Genomic DNA, 23,789 nt, shown 5'->3' with positions numbered 1-23,789 from the left:
CAGCCAAAAAAGCTTTGCTTTGATCTCATTTGAGAGTGACACAAGTAGGCTACTGTAAGGTTAAATGCTATGAAACCAAGACAAAAACCTCAAAAAAAAGACTCAGACCAAAAGGGAGACAGATCTATGGGATCAAGCAAGACTTGCAGCATAAATAGAAAAAATTAAATACAGATAGCCATGGGACAGACTGACATCAAATTATTTTGGACTGGTTTTGCAAAGGAAATGAAAGCAAAGGGAGGGAGCTGAGTAAAGCATTTCTCTGAAAAAGGTGTCAAGAAAGGCAGGGACTTTTTTTCTTGGCAAGAAAGCTTGAGGATTTAGAAGGATGCAGAGAAAATATCGACTCACCAGTGTATTTTAGAAGAGTTCCAGAAGGTTGAGTGTTGAGTTTTGGCAAAATAAAGTGATCTAAGAATGAGCAGGGTGAAGAAGATGACAGCAGTTCCTGGAGCTGTGGAGCACATGAAGCCTCAGCACTGATGTCAGTCTGAAACCTTTGGGTATTGCTGTGCTGCAGATGGGAAGATAACAGGGATGGGCCTTTGATTTCCTCATTTGCCCCTTAATTTTAAGTAGATCTGGAGCAAATGGAGCTGAAGATTTGTTGCAATAGAGAAAGAAGTGATGGTTAATTCAGTGCTAGAGGAGGTTGCTTGGCACTGGCTGTATCCAGTGCAGATCAGACTGAAGGACCATTCCAGCAGAGCTTGCTCCAACAGAACAGTCTGAGGCTGCTAGAGAATTACTTGTGCTTTGTTGTGAACACTCTTCTCTTTCCTTTTTCCTTCCTCTAATTCTTCCAGCTTTGTTGCACATGGATTTCCCAATCTCCAGTTAAAATTGCCATGTATGTTAAGAACTGCATTTGTAGAGGTATCCTGGCTTGGTATGTGTGTGTACATATACAAAAATGACAGCATCTGCAAATTGATATACTGTTAGTTTATTACAAATTTTGAAACCATTCTGTATTCTTGAAGGCTTGACTCCTGGTCACCTCTCCTGACTGACTCCTGTTCTGTTTCTTTGCTTTTCCCAAAGCGTTAAGCGGGCAATGTATGTTAGGATCAGGTGAGCACATCCCACATGCTCCTTGTCCTGTGTTGGCAGGAAATGAGCATTGATAGTCACTCCAGTAACACTCCCTTCTTCCCCAGTGAGCTGTTTGTGCTCCCCTCAGCTCCCATAAAATTGCTCTTTTTTTCTCCTCCTAGTCCTTTCCTTGCTCAGTGGAATAAATAAGTAGATGCTTCCCTATCCAAACCCTATTCATCCCCTGTATTTCACCGTGTGAAACACTAGACAAAACCTTCCATATTTCCATTCTTGTGACCTGCAGCTTTTGGAACTTGGAGCCCATGAACTGAGAGCACAGATGATTCAGTCCAAGTTGGGTACAGAAAAAGTAGCAGTAAGCACTGGTAATCACAGGCAAGATGTTTAGCATGCAAAAGAGGATTTTGAGTAAACAGCTCCCTCAGAAAATGACAGATTTGTGTACTACATCAATTGCTAAAACAGTGGGGAGTGGGTTGCCTGGCTATTTATTTCTCTGTTAGATAATCTGCAGGTTATATAGATGAAAATATGGTAATTTTGCCCTACAGAAATTAAGCTTAGTTTCAGAGTCTGATTTTTCTGCTGCAGTCTATATTTGATGAATGACCTTAGTACTGTCTTTGCAAAATGTAACCATACTATCACTGAAGGAGTGAGCACTTACTGGATTTATCATTTCCATCCACATTTTTAAAATTACTGAGTCTATTAAAAGACTGATTTTAATTTTTCTACGTGAATTTCCATTATTCTAGATAATGACACCTGTTTTGGTAACACGCCAGGTTTCCAGTCTAAAAAAAAAAATCTACTTTTCAGTGTATGTTGCCATTTTAATATGTCCTAAACATATCCCAGCTTTTTTTGACTGTAGGGAAAATAAGCATTTTTCTTTAGCACCTCACAAACACACTATGTATATATATATTTATACACACAGGTGATATCATACCATAAGAATGGTTCCTGTGTACAGATGAGCATTTTTAAAATGCAGAATAGATTTTTTAATCCTGACAGGTATGAATATTATACCCCTTAGGCATAAAAAAACTTAAATACTGTTAAAAGCTTTTTCCAAACCAGTTTGCACGTTTTCATGATGACAGATGTTGTTGAAGTTGTTAACTTCCTGTACTACATTCATCTGAGCACAGCTAAAAATATGCCCATTCTAGAAAACACTACATGATGATAATAGGAAAGTGATTCTTGCAAATCTCTTGAGTCCTGCAGAGAAGTGATGGTGTAAGAGAATGTCCCAAGAAGGATGTCAGGATTAACCTATAGTTTGTAAAGTGGTTTTTGGATTTTTCTGGATTAAATAAAATGAAGCAACTAGTTTTTATTTCAGCATTTCATTCCTTGCCCTAGTTTAAGTGCTATAAAATGAATTGGGTATGTCAGAGGGATAAATCAAGCAAGTAATAGTATAGAGTGGGTAGAACCAGCCCTAGGATGTTTAAACATTTTGTCACAGTGGATCACTTTGTTGTTTACTTGAGACAAAGAGAACCATGTATAGCCATAACATTATTAAAAGTAAAGAGGTCTGGAATCCATTAGGCAAGCAGCTGGCTGCTCTTGAAGCATGGTGCCAGGACAGGAAGGAAAATCATGAATCTCAGGATCCTCCAACCCCATTTGGACTCATTGCTTCGTCCTGTAGCGTGTGGGTGTTGCAGCCCAACTAATGCTGATTTCTTCCTCAGTATGAAAACCATCTGAGGGCTGCCCAAGGCCTGTGTGGGCTGAAGGGTCGTGGTGGATGCACCTCCTGCAACCCCAGCGCCGTGATGAACTCACACCCTCCTGGTGCTTCCTTCAGCTCCCACACTGCCTGGCCTGGGGGAGAACCTGCACCCTGCTTGTACAGCTGGACGTGGAACTGCAACAAGCAGCAGGCAAATTATCCCTACTGCTCCGCCAAGGAAAAGCCAGGGAGGCAATGAAATGGAATATTGCCAGTTGGGGAATGGAAATCCTGACTGCTCAAACAACTTGTTCTCCCAGCTGGGGGAATATTGTTAATTAATAGTAGTTAAAATGGTCAGGCTTAAGATGGAAGATGACATTATGAAGGAACTGGCAGGGTTCCTCCAGGTCCTCCATGGTCATGTTGTGTTCCAGGTGTGAGAGGGAGGCCTGATCCCCCAGCCTTGCTCTGCTGATGTTAAACTCCTCCTCACCTCCATCAAGGATGCAAATCCCAGGGAATAAACACTGTCTTGAAGTCCAGCATTGGCTCCTGTGTTGGCTGCCTTTGTGCACAGCAGCAGGCAGTGGATCACACTCGTGCTCCGTGACTCGGTTTCAGGAACCTGCTGCTTGCCTGCAGTCAGGAAAGGCAGCAGCCCAGCAGGGTTAGCCCATGTTATTTCCTTTACACAGCTGGAATGGATTAGACAAAGACAAGCCTATTTTACTTCCCCTTATTCTTAAAGGCTGGAATCCGCCTTTGCTGTGAATTCCTCTGGGGCACTTTGTCTTTCGGACAACAAACAGAATAGTTTCTAGCCTGCTGCTATTCACCTGCTACTTGACACCTCTTCAGCACCAGAAAGAATAAAGCCTATAAAAATACTGGCAGAGTTTAGGAGCCAGCAGGTAACTGAGCATGTGCACAGCAATGTACAAAACCCACATAAATATTTTGCTGGAGGCTAAAAAGACCGTGTGAAAGAATTTGCTTTGATGCCAAATTTTGGAACAGGATGCAGACTATCACTGCAGTCCTTCTTCAGTGATTTGTAAAAGCTGCAATCTTGCCCATGTGTTGGGACAGTGGGTCCTGTGCACACAGCCCACCAAAATCATGTGCCTTTGTGGTTATAGAGGAGTTTGTGCAGAGGCTGCTCTAGGTAAAAGTTATTTACAGGAAGCAAAGGGGAAAAGGCTGTCTCCTTCCATTTTAAGTAAATAAGATCTCAACTTTACATTTGCAGAATTATTTCACAGACCAGGAATAGGATGATGCTGTTTTAAAGATGCAAAATTTTGCATCACAGGGCCAAGCACAGTTTTTATTTAGATTTTTATTTACCTAGATTTTATGTTAGGCAAATATGGCAAATCAGAGCACCAATAGCTGTTTGGGTTTTTTTTAAAGATGAAAAGAAATAAAATTGAATATTTATATTGGGCTTTTATGAAATAAATGTCTGGGAATTGGCATCACCTAGAAAATCTGTTTGGTTATAAAGATTAGTTATGTGAGCCAACATCCACCATTATTCATGGGCCTCCAAAGCCTTTTGAACATACTGGGTTAGAATAACAGATAATGCTTAATGTATTTTCTTCTAAATATTCTTACCTTGCTTGCTGGGAAGTGCACAACTGTAAAAATAGAAATTAGCTCTCCCCCAGCCCAAACCAGCACATCAGGGCAGGAAACCAACACACAGCACGCTTGGAAACAAACACTCCTAAATCTGCAGTGCTCTGAGTCTTGTTTGTTTGCTTGATACAACATGCAAAAAACTGGGAGATTTTGGTTCTATCATTTGCATTTGAATAATTCAAGTTACTGGGTGCCTGCTTCCTTTCATCCCTGTGGTTAGAAATTCACTGTTAGCATGTGAAGTTAAGCCAATGTGCAGGTTTTTGTCCAGTTCAATCTAAATCTTTGTGTACATTGCTATGCACAAACTGCATCTTTTGTTGATACATATGTGGTACCCATTGTTCATTTCATGCCATATTCTCCTTTTTCTTTGGCTCCATAAATTATAGACCCCATATTGATTTATCTACATTCTTAACTTCACATTCAGCATGTGTGGGCTGATTGATATTCCCTATTTCATCTCTTTCTCAGCCTTTTCATTTAGTTTGGTCTGTTGTATTCATAAGCTTCAAGAAAGTCTTTCTTTCTGTACAGATGAAGCAGTTTAATTTAAATAAGATGATCAAGTGAGAAAATAGTAATTAGGCCAAAAGAGAGTGGTTGAAAGGTTATCTGAGTACTATTGCTGAAAGAACTCTTAGTGCTGAGAAGTGAAATCTAGTAAAATTACTGGAAACCAGATCTGAACATCTTCCATATTTAAATTTTCTCATTTATTCAGGATAGATTTTTTTTCAGTGAGATCATCAGCTCATTCCATGATACAGATATGGAATGACACTACTGAAGTAGCAGATAGCAGCATAAAATTTATGTGAAATCAGAACACTCCAATTAAGCCCACAATTTCACTGCATAATGTCACAACTGTAGCATCACAAAGGAAAGAATTTGACATCCCAAACTGTATCAGCCAATCCCATCTCTTCTGTCACAGTAGAAATCAGTAAACTTTAAAAGACTCTATAAATATTTTGGTAGTTACACAAGTCCTGCCCCTGGCATCCTCTTAGGTGTCAGATGCTCACTAGGAATTGAGTAATGTTTTATACATTTTAAATATGCACAGAAAAATAAAATAACATCCTCACTTGGGTTCTGAAGTATGACAGAGAAACTTTAGCTGTTAGGTGTTGAGGAGCTGGAGTTAATGATCTAAACAAACAATCTTTAATTTATGCCAAGTGGCTACAGGTTTTCTCAGTAAGAGATTTAGTCCAATTCATTGTTCTGAACTGAAAGAAAGCACTTTTCAAAGATCAAAGATAAAAAACATATATAGACAGGATATTGCCCATATTCAGTAGTTTATGCTGCAGAGAACCACTTAAAATACCTGCAGAGCTATCTATGTACACTTGGTGCTTTTAACAGAAGTGAGAAAGAAGAAGAAAAAGAAACAGGAGTCTGTGAAGTAAGATGCCACTGCTTTGACCTTGGAAATGAACTCCCAGTGTATACTTTGGATGTTGAAAAACAACTGCCTAAACTCAAGGAGGAGCAAGCAGGTAACGGAGCTGAAGATCCTGTGCTGACCTATTTCTTATTCTTGGTTATTACTAAACAAAAAGCCATTTGTCATAAATATTCTTTCTGTGGAGTAGCAGAAGATCTTTTAAGTAAGCTAAAATTTCTGTGAGAAATGCTGGCATATTATGGGATACCAGACATTAATGAAATCATTAGAAACTTCTGTGATAATGCTGAAGGCAGAACTGTAAATGGTAACCATGTCAGACAATTATTTTCAGTGAGAGCTGAGGTCAGGAATCTGCCACATCATTACTTTTATTGTCCCTGTCCCCTGATGCAATCATGATGAAAACAACCACAGTAGTCATTTCATCAGAGAAGTGCTAAAAGATGTCTCTATGACCTTGGGTTTATAATGATGTTTCACTGAACAGTTCAAGAAAAGAACTTAAAAGAAAAGAACCAGAAATTAGACACAGATTTTCATTATTAGCAAGATATCAGATGTATCTTGTCTGTTGAAGTCTCAAAAGCAAAATAGATCAAGAAGCATTGAAATCTGTCATTATGCTCTTCATTGAGACATGAGAGAATGCTGATGTCAATCAGCAAACAATTTTCAGGAATTTGAAAGTTTTTAGGGAAGTTACATGATCAACACTGTCATAAATAAATATGCACAGACACCAACAATTCATTGCAGAAAAAAACCATACATCTGAGGCAAGTTTGAAATCCCCATAGAAAGTTTCTCAGAAATTTGCAATGCTGAGGATATAAAACCAGCTGAAATGAAATGGCAGGAATATGACATGTCACTGGAACACAATCAGAAGCAAAATGAGACTGACAAAATGTTAATCCCATGTGAGGTGCCAACATGATCCCAAAACAGAACAAGAGAGGCACATTGCTTCAAACAGCTTGGAAATGAGTTTAATCAGCACAGCATGATGTAGCCTGCACAGAGCAGCAGAGGAATAATTTGTTGGAAGTTGGCACCCATCAGAATATACAGGAAGGTAAAAAAGATGTGCAAAAGGTGGTTATGTGTGGAAATAGCCCTATAGGGAAGTGAAGTGAGGCAGCTTGTCCTGGTGTTTCTACCTAGTGGGAGCCTTTACTTAGGCTCCACAGAATCTCAGAGCTGGAATGACTGGGGAGACAGAACTATTGATAGTAAATGTTAAAGGCTGTGGTGGAAAGGTGTTTGCACAGGAAAATGAAGCTGAAGGGAACAATCTCCACCCACAACTTTCCTTCCTGAAGAGGTGGTGCTCTGGTACATCAGGGAGGGGTTTATGCACAAAGAAGTCGTCCCAGTTACAGGAATTGTGAGTATTAATGAGCTGCTCACATCCCTGAGCTGAGCACATAGGCTGCCTCCTGTCTGCTGGAAATCACATGGACAAGGAACTGCAGCATCCTTCATCAGGAATTACAGGAAATTATTAAACAGTCATTAACTATATTCAGTGTTGATTAGTGATAAAGATTTTAGTCACTCACACAGAGGAGGGAGGCAATGTAATTTAGTAATTTTCTGTCTGTTCACAGTCTTTGGAAAGTGGTGAGTCACAGGGAGCTGCAGAACCCAGCACCTGTTACCTGCTTATCCCCAGCACAGCTTCACCAAAAACCTTCTGAAGAAACTGTGGCTGGAAGGCAGCCAGAGATCAACCTTTCCCTCACCAAAAACCTCCCAAACTTCTCTCATACTGCTGAAGTTAACAGCAGCCAGAAGAACACCTGCATAATTTGCATTTTAAGACATTTTAAAGAAAACTACATGATGGACTGAGAGTTGACTCCATTTATTTTTTTTTAATATTCACAGAAACCTCTCAGAGCATAACAAAAATAGGCATCCCAATTAAAAAGAGCCCCAGTGTTTGCATGAACAACAAAAAAGTGAAAAATGAGGATGCATTTTTGTGGGTGTATTTAAAAATGCTGCCTAATTGAGATGCTATTGAAAAAAAAAAAAAATTTGTTCAGCCTCAGGTTGACTCTTCCTGTCTTTTCCTTGGCAGGACATAAAGCAAAAGCAGAAATACCTTAAGCAGTCCAACAATCATATTTGGATGCAAGGGGCAGGTTTTGAAGGAGTTAGAGACAAGTGAGATAATAGGAAAAAATCCCTCATTGTTAAGCATTAGGATGGTGAGGAATAATCCCCATCTTCCCATTCTGAGTCCTAATCCTCCAGTGTTCCTTACACTAATAAATTTCACCTGTGAGGGCAACAGCTGCCTCAATCTTTTCCCCCCTTTATTCTAGTTAAATAAGTGCAAACATGGTGTGGAATGTTTAAAAAAAAAGTAGTAAAAATGAGCTAGGGGATTGTCTGGCTTTATCTTTCTCAGAGGCTGCTGGTGTGATGGCTGAACAAGCAAACAGAATTCTGGAGAGGAGATGCCAGGCAGAAGTAGGGAACTGTTGTCTCATGAGTAGTGTGAGATTGCTAGAGGGAAACACCACCTTTCCTAGGGCCTGCAGCAGGAAAAATCCTAGTGACAGATGGGAAAGCATTCAGGAAGAGCTGCAGAGCTTATCTGACTTCAGGAAAGTTTGTCAGACTAAGGAGTTTAAGAAGCTCAAGGCTGAAAGAACATTAAAAGGCAGTTTCAGCTGGGTCTGTAAATTCTTCATGGCAAGGAGATTTCAGATAGTAGAGGGCTGTGCAAAGAGAAAAATATCCAGTACCTAGAAGATCTAATTATACAAATCTTTACTGGTGATAAAGAACAGGATTAAACTCTGTCAATTTAGCCATCTAAAAGTCCTGTATCTACGAGTTATGCTCACTAACACACTGAAAGAGGCATTTCCAGGGGGTTGTTCATCCCACCTATCTTAGATGGATTGCTTTTGCTTGGAAGCCTGGCTTGATTAATTTTTTTGATATTATGCTGGAAGATGATTTTACAGAAGTCGTTTATCCAGCTGGAATTTGCCAGTGGGACTCATCTCCTCCAAATGTGCATTTCTTTTAAAAGCTGGCTGTTGATCAAGGAAATGTCTTGAGATGCAGCAGAACACTCCTTACTTGTGATTTTAAAAGTGGCAACAATTTGAAAATTGTTGTAGAACATGAGCAGCAGTGGGAAGAATGGGAAGCTAGGTCTGCACAGCTGGCCAAACTGAGGACCCTAAGAGAACAACTCTTCAAAAATCTGATGTATCTGGGGAACAGGTGAAGATGCAGTCCCAGCAGATTCACACCAGCATCAAGGCTGGAAAAGACCCTTAGGGTCGTTGAGTCCAAGCATTTCACCAGCACTGTCAGCCCGTGTCCCCAAGTGCCACATCCACACAGCTTTGAAATCCCTCCAGGGGTGGGGACTTCACCACTGCCCTGGGCAGCCTGTGACAGTGCTTGACAGCTCTTTCAGTGGAGAGATTTGTCCTCATACCCAACAAGGTCCCTCATTTTTTACTCCAGGCTGAGCCCTCCCAACTGCCTCAGCCCCTCAGTGTCTTTCTTGTGCTGAGGTTCCCAGCAGTGCCCAGGCTCTGAGGAGTGGCCCCAGCAGTGCCAGCACAGGGGACAGTCCCTGCCTGGCCCTGCTGCCACCCCATGGCTGCACAGCCCAGGTGCCATTGGCCTCTTGCCCCCCTGGGCACAGCTGGGCTCGTGTTCAGCCGCTGTCCCCAGCACCCCCAGGGCCTTTCCCAGCTTTCCAGCCCCTCTACCCCAGCCTGCATCCCAAGCATCCCAAGCTCATCATGCTTCCTGAGCAGTCAGAAAAAACAAACCAGCAGCTGCACATCAAAACTCACACAATGCTTTTCTCCAGTTGTGTCACCCCCTGCCATTCAGGACTGCAGGGGACAAACATGTGGCCTTTTTCCTTCCCCACCTCTTCCAATGAATGCCTGATGATGCAGCTGCTGCAGAATAGCTGCTGATGCCAGTGGGACTGTGCAGTGACTGCATAATCACTCCAGAGAGTGGGAATCTCTGGGCAAAGCCTCATCCCAGCCCCACCTGCCCAGTCCTCATCTCTCAGGCCCTGTGGGCTCAGAGTGCCAGCACTGAAGATGTGAAAATTATTTTTGTATGTAACAGGCTTCCAGCTTTTCATGTGGAAGTGCTGTGAGATTATAGTGGACACAAGAGCACCCAGCAATAGGATTTGTTACAGTGTGTGCATGTAAAAGCTGTTGGGGAATTAATCATCCTGAATTCTTACAGCCTTTCTGCTTCTCCACTAATGTTAAGGTGCACAAATGATAGCTGCAGTTAGCACCAGGCAGCTCTAAGGAGCTTAAATTTCTGTCACAAAAAAGAATGAGCAACAATAGATCCACAATGTGAAATGTGCACATGGATAAAAAACCAAAAAAAAACAACAAACCAAAAAAACACCAAAAACCAAACTGGGCAAATAATGAAAAGTAACATAGAACAAAATGAGAATAACCCACCAGCTGCAGTCATAATAGTACTCAACAAAAATTTTCCATGCATTCAAGCCATGCCATACCACGTGGAACTCCTCAGTCCTGTGGCACCAAGCAAACACTGTTTTTCTTTCTCTGTGACTCAAGAAATGGTGCTCCACAGGGGTCATACACTGTCACTGAGCCATGCACAAAGCTCCTGTTGCAGCCAAAGGACATTTGATGCCCCAACACACTCATATCTAGATGCAGCTGTGAGACAATTTAAAAATAATAAACCAGTCACAGTTCCAACACTGGCATCAAAATGTGTTTCTGTGTAAAACTAGCCACACAGCTCAGATAACCACTAAAGAAAAATTGTTTTCTTGCCTTTTGCACTCTGCTAAAATTGCCCAGGGTCCTTGGCCTCTTCTCTTTCCACATCACAGCACACCTCAATTTCTCCTATCACTTTTTTACATGGGAAAGGTGGGGAGGAAAGAGAAAAGAAGCATTTCTGCATAAAATTGTCTTTCTAACATCACTTACAGTATGTAGGACTGTAACCAATGATGGTGTTGTAGGTTGTAGCAGAAGCTGCCCTTCTGCTCCTAACTGCAAAGAAACAAAGTTTAAAATTATTTATTGTTTTAATGATTATGTGCAAGGAAACATACACTGGATCTACAACAGGAAGCCAAACAGGAACCAGATTAAATTTCAATGGCTTTACTCTTATTGATTTTAGCTGTTGGTAATTTTAATGTTAAAGAGCAGCTCTGTGTCCTTTTTAGAACTATCTTCAGAAACTTATATTAAAAGAAATAGTTTAAATTTAAATAGTTTAAATAGTTTAAATTTAAAGCCACACAAAATCAGTTGTGAAAAGAAATACATACACAGAAGGAACAGTTTCAGGAAACAAGACTGGTTTCATCCTACAATGAAAACTCTCAACACAGTAATTAATACATATTTTCTCTTGAGCTCTGACTCAGAAGACTAGTCCTCTTAATACTGAAAAGTGAGAGCAGACAACAAAGCTCTTAGTAAAAGGAATAACTATTTCAAACATACTTTTTCTCACATGTCATTAATATGCATTTTACTTCCAGAAATGACAGAATCTCCTGTGTTGAACGGAGGTAAATAACAAAAAGCTAATTTAACTTGCAGCAAATACACAACCCTGGGCTAAACCACAGGTTTGGTGCTCAAAACTCGAGTGCTGGAACTGATTCCTCCCTCCTAAGTAGATGGTTGTGCAGCTGGAGCAATTTGAGCCTCTGGTGAGGCAGAGGGAAGCAGCATGAGCATCTTGTCTCAGAAGATTGTTCGTGCTCAGGAGAGAGAAATGGAAATGGAAGAAGAAAAGGGGGTAATTTCCGGAGTGAAATGAAGTGTAGAGGATGAGGAATAATTCCAGCACCCAGAGGGGATCCCTGGTTGTTGGAGGCCAGCACAGGAGCTGGGCACCTTCCTCCTCCTCTTCCTCTGTTCTGCCCCCTGTCCCTGCAGCACCCACCCTCCTGCCAGGGGAACAGGAGCCTGGAGCATTTCTTAGTGACCCAGTTCATCAGATCCTCATTTGATCTGCTTTGTAAACCAGCACTGCCACCTTCTTTCCAACAGAATCTGGGACAAACTCTTGTCCTGCTTCTAACAAAAGTCCCCTGAAGTCTCAGTGGCTTTCAATTTTCTTGACTTCTGTGGGCTTGAAAGAAATCAGCACCTCAAAGCTCTGCAAATGGTACCAGAACATTCCAATCCAATGTTTGGCTGATCCCTTTTCTTTTGCAGTGTGTCTCAGCAGTTCAATTTCCATGAAAGTGGTTGGGTTTTAGCCTCTGTTGGCCATCAGGACATGCTAGGCAGCAATTGTAATAGATGGAATTTTTGCCAATTCCAAGATGTTAGGGCAAAAAGAGCAGAATATTCACCTGATGTAGGCTGGCCTGAGCTGTTGTTTAGCTCAGTAGATTATTCTTGAATTTTACACAGAAATAAAGCTACACCTATATAAAAAAATCAGAGATTATATACAGGAACTGTGGGCCAGATAACCAGATACATAAATAAACACTTGCATTCCCTACATCTGGCCACATTTCTCCTCTACTTACTAACTTTTCTGTTCAATTAATGCCAAGGTACATTCCACATTGTCCTGTGTAACTGAGCTGCATTTACCCTCAGCTGTAACTTGCTGTTACAACACTTAGAATTGATTGTCCCCGTAAGTACTCTGAGCTATATTGAGTATAGCTTGCACAGTCTTTGAAATTGTCCTTCATTTATAGATAAATTGGTTAAAAATGTTAAAAGCTACCAGGCTGCTCTATTAAGTGTTTTCCTTTTTGAATCAAACCAAAGTTTTGGTGTTTGTGGGATTTTAAAAATCCCTGTCAGTATTTTCAGTGCTTTAGGAGACTGTGTAAGCAGGGAAAGTAATGTCTTAATAAGCTATGTCATAAATCATACACCAAGTTTTACTGCTTTTTTTTTTAAACCTCACTTTCAATTTCTAGATGATGTGTTAAATTCAAATTGTCAGCACTAAAGGAGGCCTTTTTCTCCTATCATGTACCTGAATTTTTACAAATGAGGGCATGTTCTTAAAAAGCCTCGTGTACTTTGCTCTGTGCTCTCCTGGATCCAAGATGAATGGTTTGGCACTGCTGTGTAAGAGCTCTGCACACTTGGAGAATATTTGAGTGTTTGAGGAATGTCAGAGCCACTCTAGGAACAGATTTTGAAAGCAGGTAACATCAGCTTTTAGGAAATTGGGATGAGCTGAAATCAGAGATAGCTCAGTCCTTACCACTGATGCAGAAAATAATCTAAGTTCACAGATTTTTTTTTTCTAAAGAGCTTTTGCAGCAGTACCAATCAATCAAGATCAAATTGAGGATCAAGCCCTGCTGCAGAGAGTGCCAATCTATTACCCACAGGAACATGCAGCATCTCCTTGTCAAAAGCCTCAGGGATTCACCTTTCCTGCACTTAGTTTGGGAGATAGAGGGGAAAAAAATATAGGACTGGACATGCAGTTGTAGGATAAGGATCTGCTGCTCTTTCCAGAGCTGTGTTTGAGGAAATACCTACAGAACTTGGGTTTTCCATCAGAATCTTTTGGGGTGTTGCAGGTCTGTTATACATCATCATCAATTCTGGTTGTGAATAAACTTGAGGGAAGAAGTTTTCTAACCAAAACATGGAGACTACAGAAACCCTTCCACTTAATGGTACTGGATTGCAAAACAGAGTTGCATATATTTACATGGAAAATTGTATATTTACATGTGGCAATATGAGAGTGAAAATGGTGTCAAGAGAGATCTGTATTCGTGCTGAGCATTTTTATAATTCAGTTTTTGGAGCCAGTGGGTTTTCTCATTTCCTAAGTTAGACTTGGGGCTCTGAGTTTCCTGCACTATCAGTTTCTTTTGGAGCCTGTTTGAGGAAGAATGGAGTAGCTCTGCAGGAGTGGAGTATCTGCAGTTTTGTTTTCTGTTGACAATAAAGGGCCCTGAGACAGCTCTCTAGAAATTAACCCATCTTACCATTCTGATGTCTGCAGTTAGGTGGGATAAAACCCCTTTGGAGTATCTATGCCATTAAATTACACTACACACACCAATAAATCTCCTTTCCAAAGCAACACACTTGGACCTTAAAGAAGCAGACAAATAAAATACTCTCTTGCCTCTAGCAATAGTTCCCCTGTTTTTGAATATCTTCCTTTATGAGAGGAGTACAATTAGAGCTATTTGGTCACTCCAGTTATATGAAAAAGGTGTGAAAATAAGCACAGTGTCAAGTGGAAAAATAAGTCTAGAGCTCCTCACATGATACCCAAATTCAGCTTTGGGGTCTTGAAAAGACTTGAAAGCAGCTCAAACTGTTTACATAGCAAAACCAGGGTTATGGTTTTTTTTGTGAATCATACAAAGAAAGTTCAGGTGTATCAGCTGTTTTAAGGAGTGCCACAGTAAATTCTTCAATAATCAAGCAGATTAATTTCATCCTTAAGTGACACATCTGATTCAGGCATCATGGTAGTGGCAAGAGAGTTTAATAAATAAATTCCATCTAATTTTCAGTTTTACTTGTAAGTGACCATCCACTCTTTTAAGATATTTTGGAAGGCCTGGAGTGTTTTGAGTATTTTTCTGAAATAACTTTAAGAGGAGGAAGAAAACATTTCAGATCATGCAACGTTAGACTGCAGCTCTTGAGTGAGGAAAAACACAGCTTTTCAGTGATCATCTTTCAGTTTATGCCCTCAAACCTTCATCTGTTCCTCCATTCAAAACTTGTAAATCAAACTTTGAATGCTTCATATTTCCACTTAAAATAAAAACAAACCCCAGAAATTCTCCTGGATGTTTTTACTTTCCAGACCAGTGTTCAGGAGTATCAACCAATTCAGGAACTACCAAATTAAAAACACTGCTACTAAATGAAAAATACTTGATTTTCAGGAGCATAGGATTACTTCAGAAACCATTATTTACAGTAAGTTATGTTTATTTATGTTAGGAACCCAACTGGTTTTACATCATTGCTCTTTGCAGTGAACATTGTAAAATATGGCCATTAGTGAAAAAACAGAGAAAATTGTATCCTGTGTGGTTTCATTCCTCTCCCACCCAACCCTGCTGATGGGACAAAAGATGTATTTAATTTGTATAATTACAGATATTCCAGAGACTCTACAGGAAACCAGTTTTCCCTCTTAGCTTAGTCTGTTGGCCAGGCAGCCATATTAATAACAAAAGCTGAGCCAGCTGCTGTTTTAACTCCCACAGTTCAGGGGAAGGAGCTGGAGGAATCCAGTCCTGCCTGCAGCAGCTCTCCAGGCTCACTCCCAGTGCCAAATCTCCTCCTGCATCCATTTGTAGGACAGGCTTTGGATCCAGACAGATCCTAAGCATCACTTCCCAAAAGAGCAGATCTGTGGTAGTGTGACCATAGTGCTGTACCAAAAGCAGGTTGCAATTTGTTTCCCAGCTCTTTGGCTTCCAGATCACAGCACTGCCCTAGACACAAGTCCAAAACCAGTGAGCCTACCAGTGTGAAGCCCAAACACATCCTACAGGCAAAGGGTTCCTCTGAAAACTCTCTCTGAACTCAATATTGGCAATAAAAAGTAAGGGTATCAAATTTGAAAGTAATTTAAAGAGGCAAACAAAGCCCCTCCACTGGTGTGATAACCCAATCTCATGGGTGAGTGCTCACTAGTGGGGTACACAGCTGTTAATTAGAAGGTCTTAGTACTGGTTTCAGATTTATCTGGAAAATAAGTGGAGTTCAAATATTTCAAGTTCTTTCTGTCCCTTGGACAGAGAGAGCAGCCCTGCAGCTCCCCTGAGCCACCAGCCTTCCTCTGCAGGACCTGGCCAGCAGCCTGGCATCTACCAGCAGCTCTCGCTGCCCAAGCCAGCCTGTCCCCTGGGAGCACAAGAACTTCCCAAAGTGTCTGGAGTTCCTCCAAAAGCAGGGAGCAGCTCTCAGAAGGGGTGTGCTGCAATGTGCAGTTCAGGTTGTATCCCTTGAGCCCTTAGGGGATTTACACAAGCTTAAATTGTTAGAGGTGAGATCCTTAAGCAACATGGTGAGCAATTTAAAAAGCAGACTTACCAGCACTCATAACAAACTATTCAGATGGAAACTTCTTTAAAATTGTGCTGCTTCACAAGCTGATTTTTTTTCCTAGCAAGCCTTTCCAGCAATCCCTTGTAAACAGTGAATGCTGGGATGTCTGAGAGAGCTGCCAGCACTCACCTTTCTGACACATGATGCCCCTAGGTGATAATTAGCTCCCATTACACAGACAAGTGATTCAGCTGTGAAAAAGCAGTGGAAGGAAGCACATGCCTGTTTCCCACCTGCATTTCCTTGGTGGAAGGGAGAACAGCCTGACAGGTGACATTCACACTTTGTGTCTGACCTCACAGATGCTGTGCTGATGTGAGCTCATTGGAACATGAGCAAATACACTGCTGTAAGCATAATGCAAGGGAAATTTAAATAATCCAAATTTAAATAATCCACGTTTTCTTCCTACCTGCAAAGCCACATTGTTTAACTCTGGTGAATCAGGCATGTATTGCACATTTATTCCATTTAAACCTTAACACCATCCTGAGGTATTTGCTTTCAAATATATTTTGACATTTCTCTCCATTTTTGCAGAATTGTCAGCTATGGTAGGAGCAGCACTTGAGTTTAAATTTCAGTCTATTTTTCAAGTTGAACATTTCCAGTGCCTGACTTTTGTTTAAACTCTAAAGCACCAGATGTCTGTCTTCCCTGAGCCAGCTATTATTTAGAAATATTAGTAGTGGCTATTGATGGTGGTCATTTGACACAGTGGCTGTGACAAAAATTGATTTGCCACCACTTCAATTCCTCCTCTCATCTGAACCTCATGCAGGTGCTGGGATGCATTTCACAGCTAGACCAGAGGAGAATTTGTGATCCACCAAAAGGGAGTCAATTCTGCCTGGGGATGAAAATAGAGGCATATCCAATGCTCCTCTATGGCAAGATGGAAGCACCCAGGGCCACTGCTTGATGGTTGTTGTTCCTTGTCAATTCAAAAAGCCCTGAACATTCAACCTCTTTGCTACTGAGCCAACCTGAAGCAAACTTTTCTTGTTGTAACTTTTAAGAATTAGTGTTGTAACCCAAGCAACCTTTCAGTATATATTTTGGATATAATGCTACATGCTCTGTGTAACATAGCCATAGGAGTCTTCAGATGCCAAACTATGAAAATTATTTCCCTGCTCTTTGGAAGACTCCACAGCCAGAGGGATTAGATTATATTCTATTTCTTTCTGGTTTGAAATATATTTAGACAACTGAATGGCTTTTCATTTACTGCTTGTCCTGCAATTAATTTCTCATGTCCTTCCTTTCAGTCTGGTGAGGCTTTTACAAAGTCGTGTGCATTGTGCTTTGTCCTTCCATTTCTGGGGAAGCAGGGCACATTCCTATTTCCTGTAACAAGCCACCAAGGGCTTCTAGCTGCAGGAATCTGTTTGTCAGCCTGGCATCCAGCTCTGCTTGTAATCAGGAGAGAAAAAGCTTTTCTCCCAGTGCCACTGGAAGGCACTGCAGCAGAACCTCAATGCAGATCACAGCAGGCCTGCTCAGATCAGTGTAGTGCCATTTCATGCCAGAGTCAAACCTTAAGTTTCAGAGACTGATTGCTTTTGTGTGAGCTGTGAGCCCCAACTCTGTAAGTTCTGGATCCAGGGTGTACCTGAGGCTGGAGGGGCTGTGCTGATGGATGGTGCTTTTATGTCAACACCAACTTAACAGAGGCTTTGTAATGGTGAATATGGCAACTGTTCACCTCAGTTGTTAGAAAAAATGGCAGAAATCTCTGGAAAAACTTGCCTCCAGAGGCTCTGAATCATTCCTTCATTACTAATGGATGGTGTTTGCTTCCAGCAGAACTGAGCCACCAGCAATTATTGCTGTCAGAGAGGAGGCAGTCTTTTAGTTGGCTGCTGCCTTGTCAGGCAATGAAAATCACAGAATGGTTTGGGTTGGACGGGACCTTAGAGCATATCCTGCATGGGCAGGGACACCTTCCACTATCCAGGTTGCTTAGAGCCCCATCCAGCCTGGCCTGGAACACTGCCAGGGATGGGGCAGCCACAGCTTCTATTGGAAACCTGTGCCAGGGCCTCACCTCTCTCATGTTAAAGGATTTTTTCCCAATAGCTGGTCTGAAGTTCCCCCTGCTGATGGGGCTTGACTGGGTGCTGTTCATTGAGCAGCCTGGGGTGCTGTGCAGTGACAATAACCTCTGCCAGGGACAAGGAGCAACCTGAGTCAGCTCCAGAGCACAGGCTTCAGCTCTAAGTGCATTAAAACCCTGTAGAAGTGACCAGAAGGGTCAAATACAGGCTTTCTGTTGCCAAGCACGCTGTGTTGGGAGACTGGAATATGACACTCTAGTACATGGAAATTAGCATTCATCTTTCTTAGGGAAATGCAGGTGTTTTTATGGGATCCTGCTATTGCAAAATGATCTGAAGCAGTACCCTCAACCTTACTTCTCCAGCCTTTAGTCAATCGATCAATAAATCAAACCATCACACTCCCCACTTGTAGGAGAAGAGGACTTTTTAGCCTAGCAAGTGTCCTGTCAGGGTTAGTTTCAGAAGAAGCTGTGGATTTGGCCCAGGCTCATCCAGCTTGGAAAATGCAGGGTGAATTCTTCCCTCTTGCAGAGCTGAGTGGGGTCTGTGTGTTGCTGGCTCTGCTGTCCACATCCTCCCCCTCATTCTCCCATTGCTTCAGACAGATGAGAGGAATTGGCAGGAAATCCAAGATACTCACACGAGTCATGTTTTAGCTTCTGTGCTGCAGAAAAATATTCATAAATTTTGTTATGGTCTTTGGGTCCAGGAACTGCAGTAACTCCCACTTTACACCACATTGGTGACACTCTTGATTTTACATTAACTTGAAGAGGGACCTGTTCAGCAGCAACTTTGGGACACTTAGAGGAAAAAAGTAAGTGGCTGATAGGTCTGACACCTAAAAATTGTTTCAAATTGCACTCTGTCATGGGACACACAAGTGCCTGCTCTATCTACTTCATCTCTTAACATTTATTTAAAAGCAAAGATAGATAAAAGAAACTGCATCCTGTCAAGCAGTCTAGTGATCTAAATTATGCAGATAGCTGATTAGTAAAGCATTTCACAGGAGGGGAAGCACAAGTGGCAGTCTACAAAAGGGTGAGAAGAAACACCTGAAGGTGCTGTGAAGGACAGAGGTGCCTGCAAGCCGTGATAGGCACTCATAGTCTTCAGTTTCTCTCTCCCCAGGTGTTTTTTTAATTAGTTATAGCTAAGTCTCCTGAGACTCTCTTCTAGATATGAACAACTCATTTTAAACTTCATCTGTGTGCAGACTTTACAAGAGGCAGGTTTGCATGTTGTATTAATACACATTTCTACCAGGATCAAAAAAGGACAGTGACAGAATAAAACAACTTTTTTTTTTTTTTTTTTGTATTTCTGACATGAAGAAGGCTGTGTAGGCTATTTGATTATTAGAAAGGAATCAGCTGTCAAACCTTGGCAAATCCCATGTGACTGAGTTTTGGGTGAAGGCTTAAACCCTCAGAGTTGTAAGAAAATCTCATATTTCTGTCTGGAGGTCCTCCCTGGCTGACAGTACTGTGAAAAATTCCTCAATCTGAATTAAGGTAACACTGTTGTGCTGTGGCTCAGGTGGCTGCACACCCAGCCTTGCACTGCCCAGCATCTTGCACTTGTTACCTGCTTGAGCAAACAGATGTATTTCTCTAATTTGTTACTATGATTAGTGATCTTAGTCTGCCTCCAAACATGCCCTAGCTGGACCTTCAGCCCATTCCCCTGCACCCTGCCACAGTTGTCTGTGGCTGGATCCCACAGCCAGTTCCACACTCTGCACAAGATTTAAAGCAGCAGATTTCCAGCAGCTGTGATGTTCAGAAGCTGCTGCAAGCAAAAAGCTTTGTAATGCTTACAACACTTCTGTCAGGAAAGCACTTAAATGTATTATTTACCCACATGTATGTGTGGAAATAGAAGCATATTTTTTCATCATAGGAAAGGAATGGGGGTCAGAGTAGGCAGGTAGGACCAGTTTAATATTAACATTCTATGCAGAATCACAAAACAGAAGGAGAATGCAGCCATCCATAGCACACCAGGTCATACCAGACCAAATAGAACTAACAAGGGAAGGTAGAAGCCTCAACACCTCCTCTTTCTTCCTTGTGCTTTTCTTGCCTCTTTCTTGCCTCCATGAATTAAATCTGCAGCTGAGAACAAGTTTTTCTTTACAGAAAATATTTTGGTCTTGGGTGCTCCTGAAATATTATGGAAACCATTTGTGCTTTATATCTTCCAGAAAATTATATTGATGTGCCTCAAGATGGGAGAGGTAAGACCAGACTTCAAGGAGCAGCTTTCAAGAAAATCAACTAAATTACAAGAGCTGAAAAAATTATGGGTAAGCAGGAGAGAGAAAGACTACAAGAGGAAGATTGAGAAAGTCACCTGAAGACAGACACCATTCATTCAACTTCCACAGGCAAATGATATAGAAAGAGTCTCCAGGAGAAATAATATTTCAGTAAGCAATATTTCAGTTTTAGACTGACACTATTATCTCTGAAAGGAAGCATCATATTTGAGAAAATGCTCAGTAGGAAGAAAATTAAGTTGCTCTGGCAAATCCACACAAAGGTGGAAAACGACCACAAGACAAACCTTTGGTAGATAACTTTTCTTCACCTCCCCATCCATCAATTGCCATTTGAGCCTAATCTCAGCCTAAGTGTCAGAATCCTGAATGTGAGTTTTTCCAAAGTTCTCTGGTGAACATTCTGTCACAATAGGGTAGATGCTGGCAATCCACATCACTGTTTACCATGTTGTCCTGTGCATTGCAAAGCAAAGCTGAGCCCTTTCACTGAGTCAGACTGCAGGTAGCAACCACTTCAACAAAATCCACATTTTTAGATCACTGGCAATGATTCTGCTAAGACATCTGAGCCCATCTTAAATTCAGGTTCTTGAAGAGGGCAACTTTATTAGGATGCAACACCATCCCACCCCTATACTCCTTGAAGCTGAAAGAGAAGCAGGAAAAAACCCAACAAACTGTACATTTCAAAAGCAATAATACCATTGTTCCCCTGCTTTACAAGGCAATAGTCCAATTCCCTCAGCCACTGACTGGCTGCAGAGCTTACCCCACACAAGTCTCAGAATCCATTTGGAAGCTAGAAAGGCAATGACTCTACCACAGAATTAGCTGGAGCACTTGATCACCGGGTTGCAGTTGGTAGACTTAACTTTCCACAGGGCAGGATTATTTTTAGGTCATGCAGTATCAATTATATGAGCAAATCCCATGAAATTCAGTTATTTAAGATATTTGTATGGAGAACCTGGCAGTGACAAGCAAACAGAGGAGTTCATCTGGAAATCATAACACAAAGCCATGATAATGTCTATTTAATCCTTCATGTTTAATATTTTATCCTGCAAATCTCAGTAACTTTCAAATAACCACACATTTTACCATGCAGCCACAACATAAGGAACATCTCATTAATGAATAATCAAATGTTCCTTTCATACCTCTTTGGCTGAATGAATTTTAGTCTTCTGTTGAACTCAAAGGGAACACTCTTCCCACTGGTTTGAGTTAGTTCATGGTTTCTGGAGTTCAGGATGGGATGTGACTAAAATCAAGGAATAAATCAAGGAAAAGCAAAGGAAACCATCATGTTTCCTCCACACTTTTTGTTGGCTCCAAGGTCCATAACCCCTTGCAGACACCCAAAAAAGTACCCACAGTAACCAGCCTGGTGCTCTGCAGTAACTGCTTGGTCCTTCCACCTTCTCCCAGCCCCTACTTTCATTGTGAGGTGATGACTGCCACAGAGAGCTTTGGAAAAAGCTTATGTTCATAAAGGAATTTGTATTAGATACTGGTTTGTGTGACTTACTGTATTTTGTAATGGTTTTTTTTCCCTTTGGGAATTGTGCGTTATTAATGAGCAGTTTTATGCTTTACTTCTAGTACACATATACCTTGTAATGGATGTGCTTTTTGTTTGTTTGTTTTCTTTTATTCTCTATAGAGAGCCAGTTAATATAAGGTAGATACTCTGGCTGAAATTCTGATTTTTGCCTACCAATTAATTTATGGATAAATCCACGTCGTAGCTGGTGAACAATTTTTCATCAATTGTGTTGTTATACTCACCTGATAGTCTCTCTATTTTAGCAGAATAAAAGATCCTGAATAATGATAGTTGGGCCTTAAATTAAAGGGAAATAATGCACTACATATTTCCCTGCCACCATTTCTATCAGCCCTCCTTCCTTGGTGTTGGGGCACTGGAGAAGAGCCCTGGCCACACAAACAGCCAGCTGAACACCTCAGGTGCACAGAGCACTCTGTAGCTGTGCTCTGATATCCCCCTGCATTGACTTGATCAAAACTATGGTGGGCCAGATAAACTGCCATGAATGTTTCAGTTACTTCTGCAGAGAGACTTGTTCCTTCTCTAAAAGAGACAATCTGGACTAAAATAATTGTATTTTCCTCTGTGTCCACCCTGATATGTTTGGACAAATAAGGGATCTGAAATTAACACTTACAAAAGTGCACACATTATACCCCCTATGTGACAATGGCAGCTGTCTATCTCAGTGGCTATTAGTGACCTTCCTGCTCCAGAAGCCTCTTCCCCTGTCCAAATAATTTCCTCTTTTCTGTTTCACTGAGAACTGTGTCCAACCTCTTAGTAATTGCTATGTATAACGTAGGACATAAAAAGATAAGTTACAAAGCTTGTGCAGGACTTGGTGTTGTAATTTAACCATCTTTCGTGCCTGGTTATGGATTTTACAAAAAAACAGAGTGAAAATAATCTGGCCTCTTAATGTATAATTCAGCATATTGTAGCAGCTATTTTAGACACCTGTTTTTTATAGTTTTACTACAGCTGTAATTTCTGTATGAGGACTGTCCACTTGCAGAAGCTGTGAAGTGAACATGCCAAAATGATTTTTAAAAGTAAGTTCTATTCAACTGCCTGTGATTGTGTATGAAAAGTAAAGCAACAAAAACAAAACCTCAACCACTGACTGGGAAGAAACACCTTTTCTCAGCCTCAGAAGTTCTCTTCTGTAAGACAGGCATTTCTTCTAGTCCTCCTTTTACAAAAGTAGTAAATTACTAAGAAGTTAATATATATACAGTACAATAGTCTATTTTGATAGTCAGCAGACTATTTTAGGCTAACTAAGCTAACTAGAAATTCTAGGGTTGCAGTGATTTCTGTTTATTGATACATTGATGATAATACTGTTTACATAACACTTGATGTTTGAAATCAATACGTGCCAGTGTCCAGTGATTTGCTGATCTAGTTTCTGGTCTAATCCTGTCCTATTTTTTGCAGCATTCTCTGACTTCATATAATGAATCATGTTGTCTTTCTAAAGTGATTGCCAAGTAAACCAAAAATGTGTTTTACACTGCTATTGCACTGCTCTTGTCTTTATATACAGTAGTTTTTATAAAGATGTCCTTAGGTTTTAATAAATGAGTGTAACATAAACTAATCTCTGTAATAAAACTTGCTTTAGTGTTTCAAAGGCTGTCTGGAATAGCTGTAGAGATTTGAGCTTCTGAATATTTCAATAGCTTCAAAATTTGTGGCTTCCTTTGCATCTGCAGGAAATCCCCAGATACCAGAACTCCATATTCTGTACCAAGGGTAAAATGAAGAGAGTGTATTTAACCCAAAGAATGGATTTAGAGATTAGAAGTGGCCCCAGGAAGCCAAACCACACTGCAAAAAAAACCCCACAAAAGATCAATACATGTTCCATTTGGTCTGCATCACATTTCCACCAGTTGCTAATACCAGATATTTAAGAGGGAAGTGTGGGACACTGAACAGAGACTG

At 41.0% G+C, this 23,789-nt stretch overlaps 1 protein-coding gene across 6 annotated transcripts in view; it reads left to right on the top strand.

The window, feature by feature from the left end:
• Window positions 1-23,475, top strand: part of SHISAL1 (shisa like 1) — a 69,740-nt gene extending 46,265 nt beyond the window's left edge. For 2 of the 6 annotated variants that reach the window (XM_079303838.1, XM_079303837.1), the window contains exon 5: window positions 20,207-23,475. In XM_079303838.1, coding sequence (XP_079159964.1) covers window position 20,207 — 1 coding nt within the window. In that variant the 3' untranslated portion in view covers window positions 20,208-23,475. Of the gene's footprint in view, window positions 1-2,777; window positions 3,304-20,206 lie in introns of those variants that run through there. The other 4 variants (XM_079303834.1, XM_079303833.1, XM_079303835.1 and 1 more) reach the window with 2 other exon arrangements.
• Window positions 23,476-23,789: the final 314 nt, after the last annotated feature.

Source organism: Erithacus rubecula (genome assembly GCF_903797595.1).
Source record: "Erithacus rubecula genome assembly, chromosome: 4".
Classification (NCBI taxonomy): domain Eukaryota; kingdom Metazoa; phylum Chordata; class Aves; order Passeriformes; family Muscicapidae; genus Erithacus; species Erithacus rubecula.
This window is presented reverse-complemented; position numbering and strand designations above follow the sequence as displayed.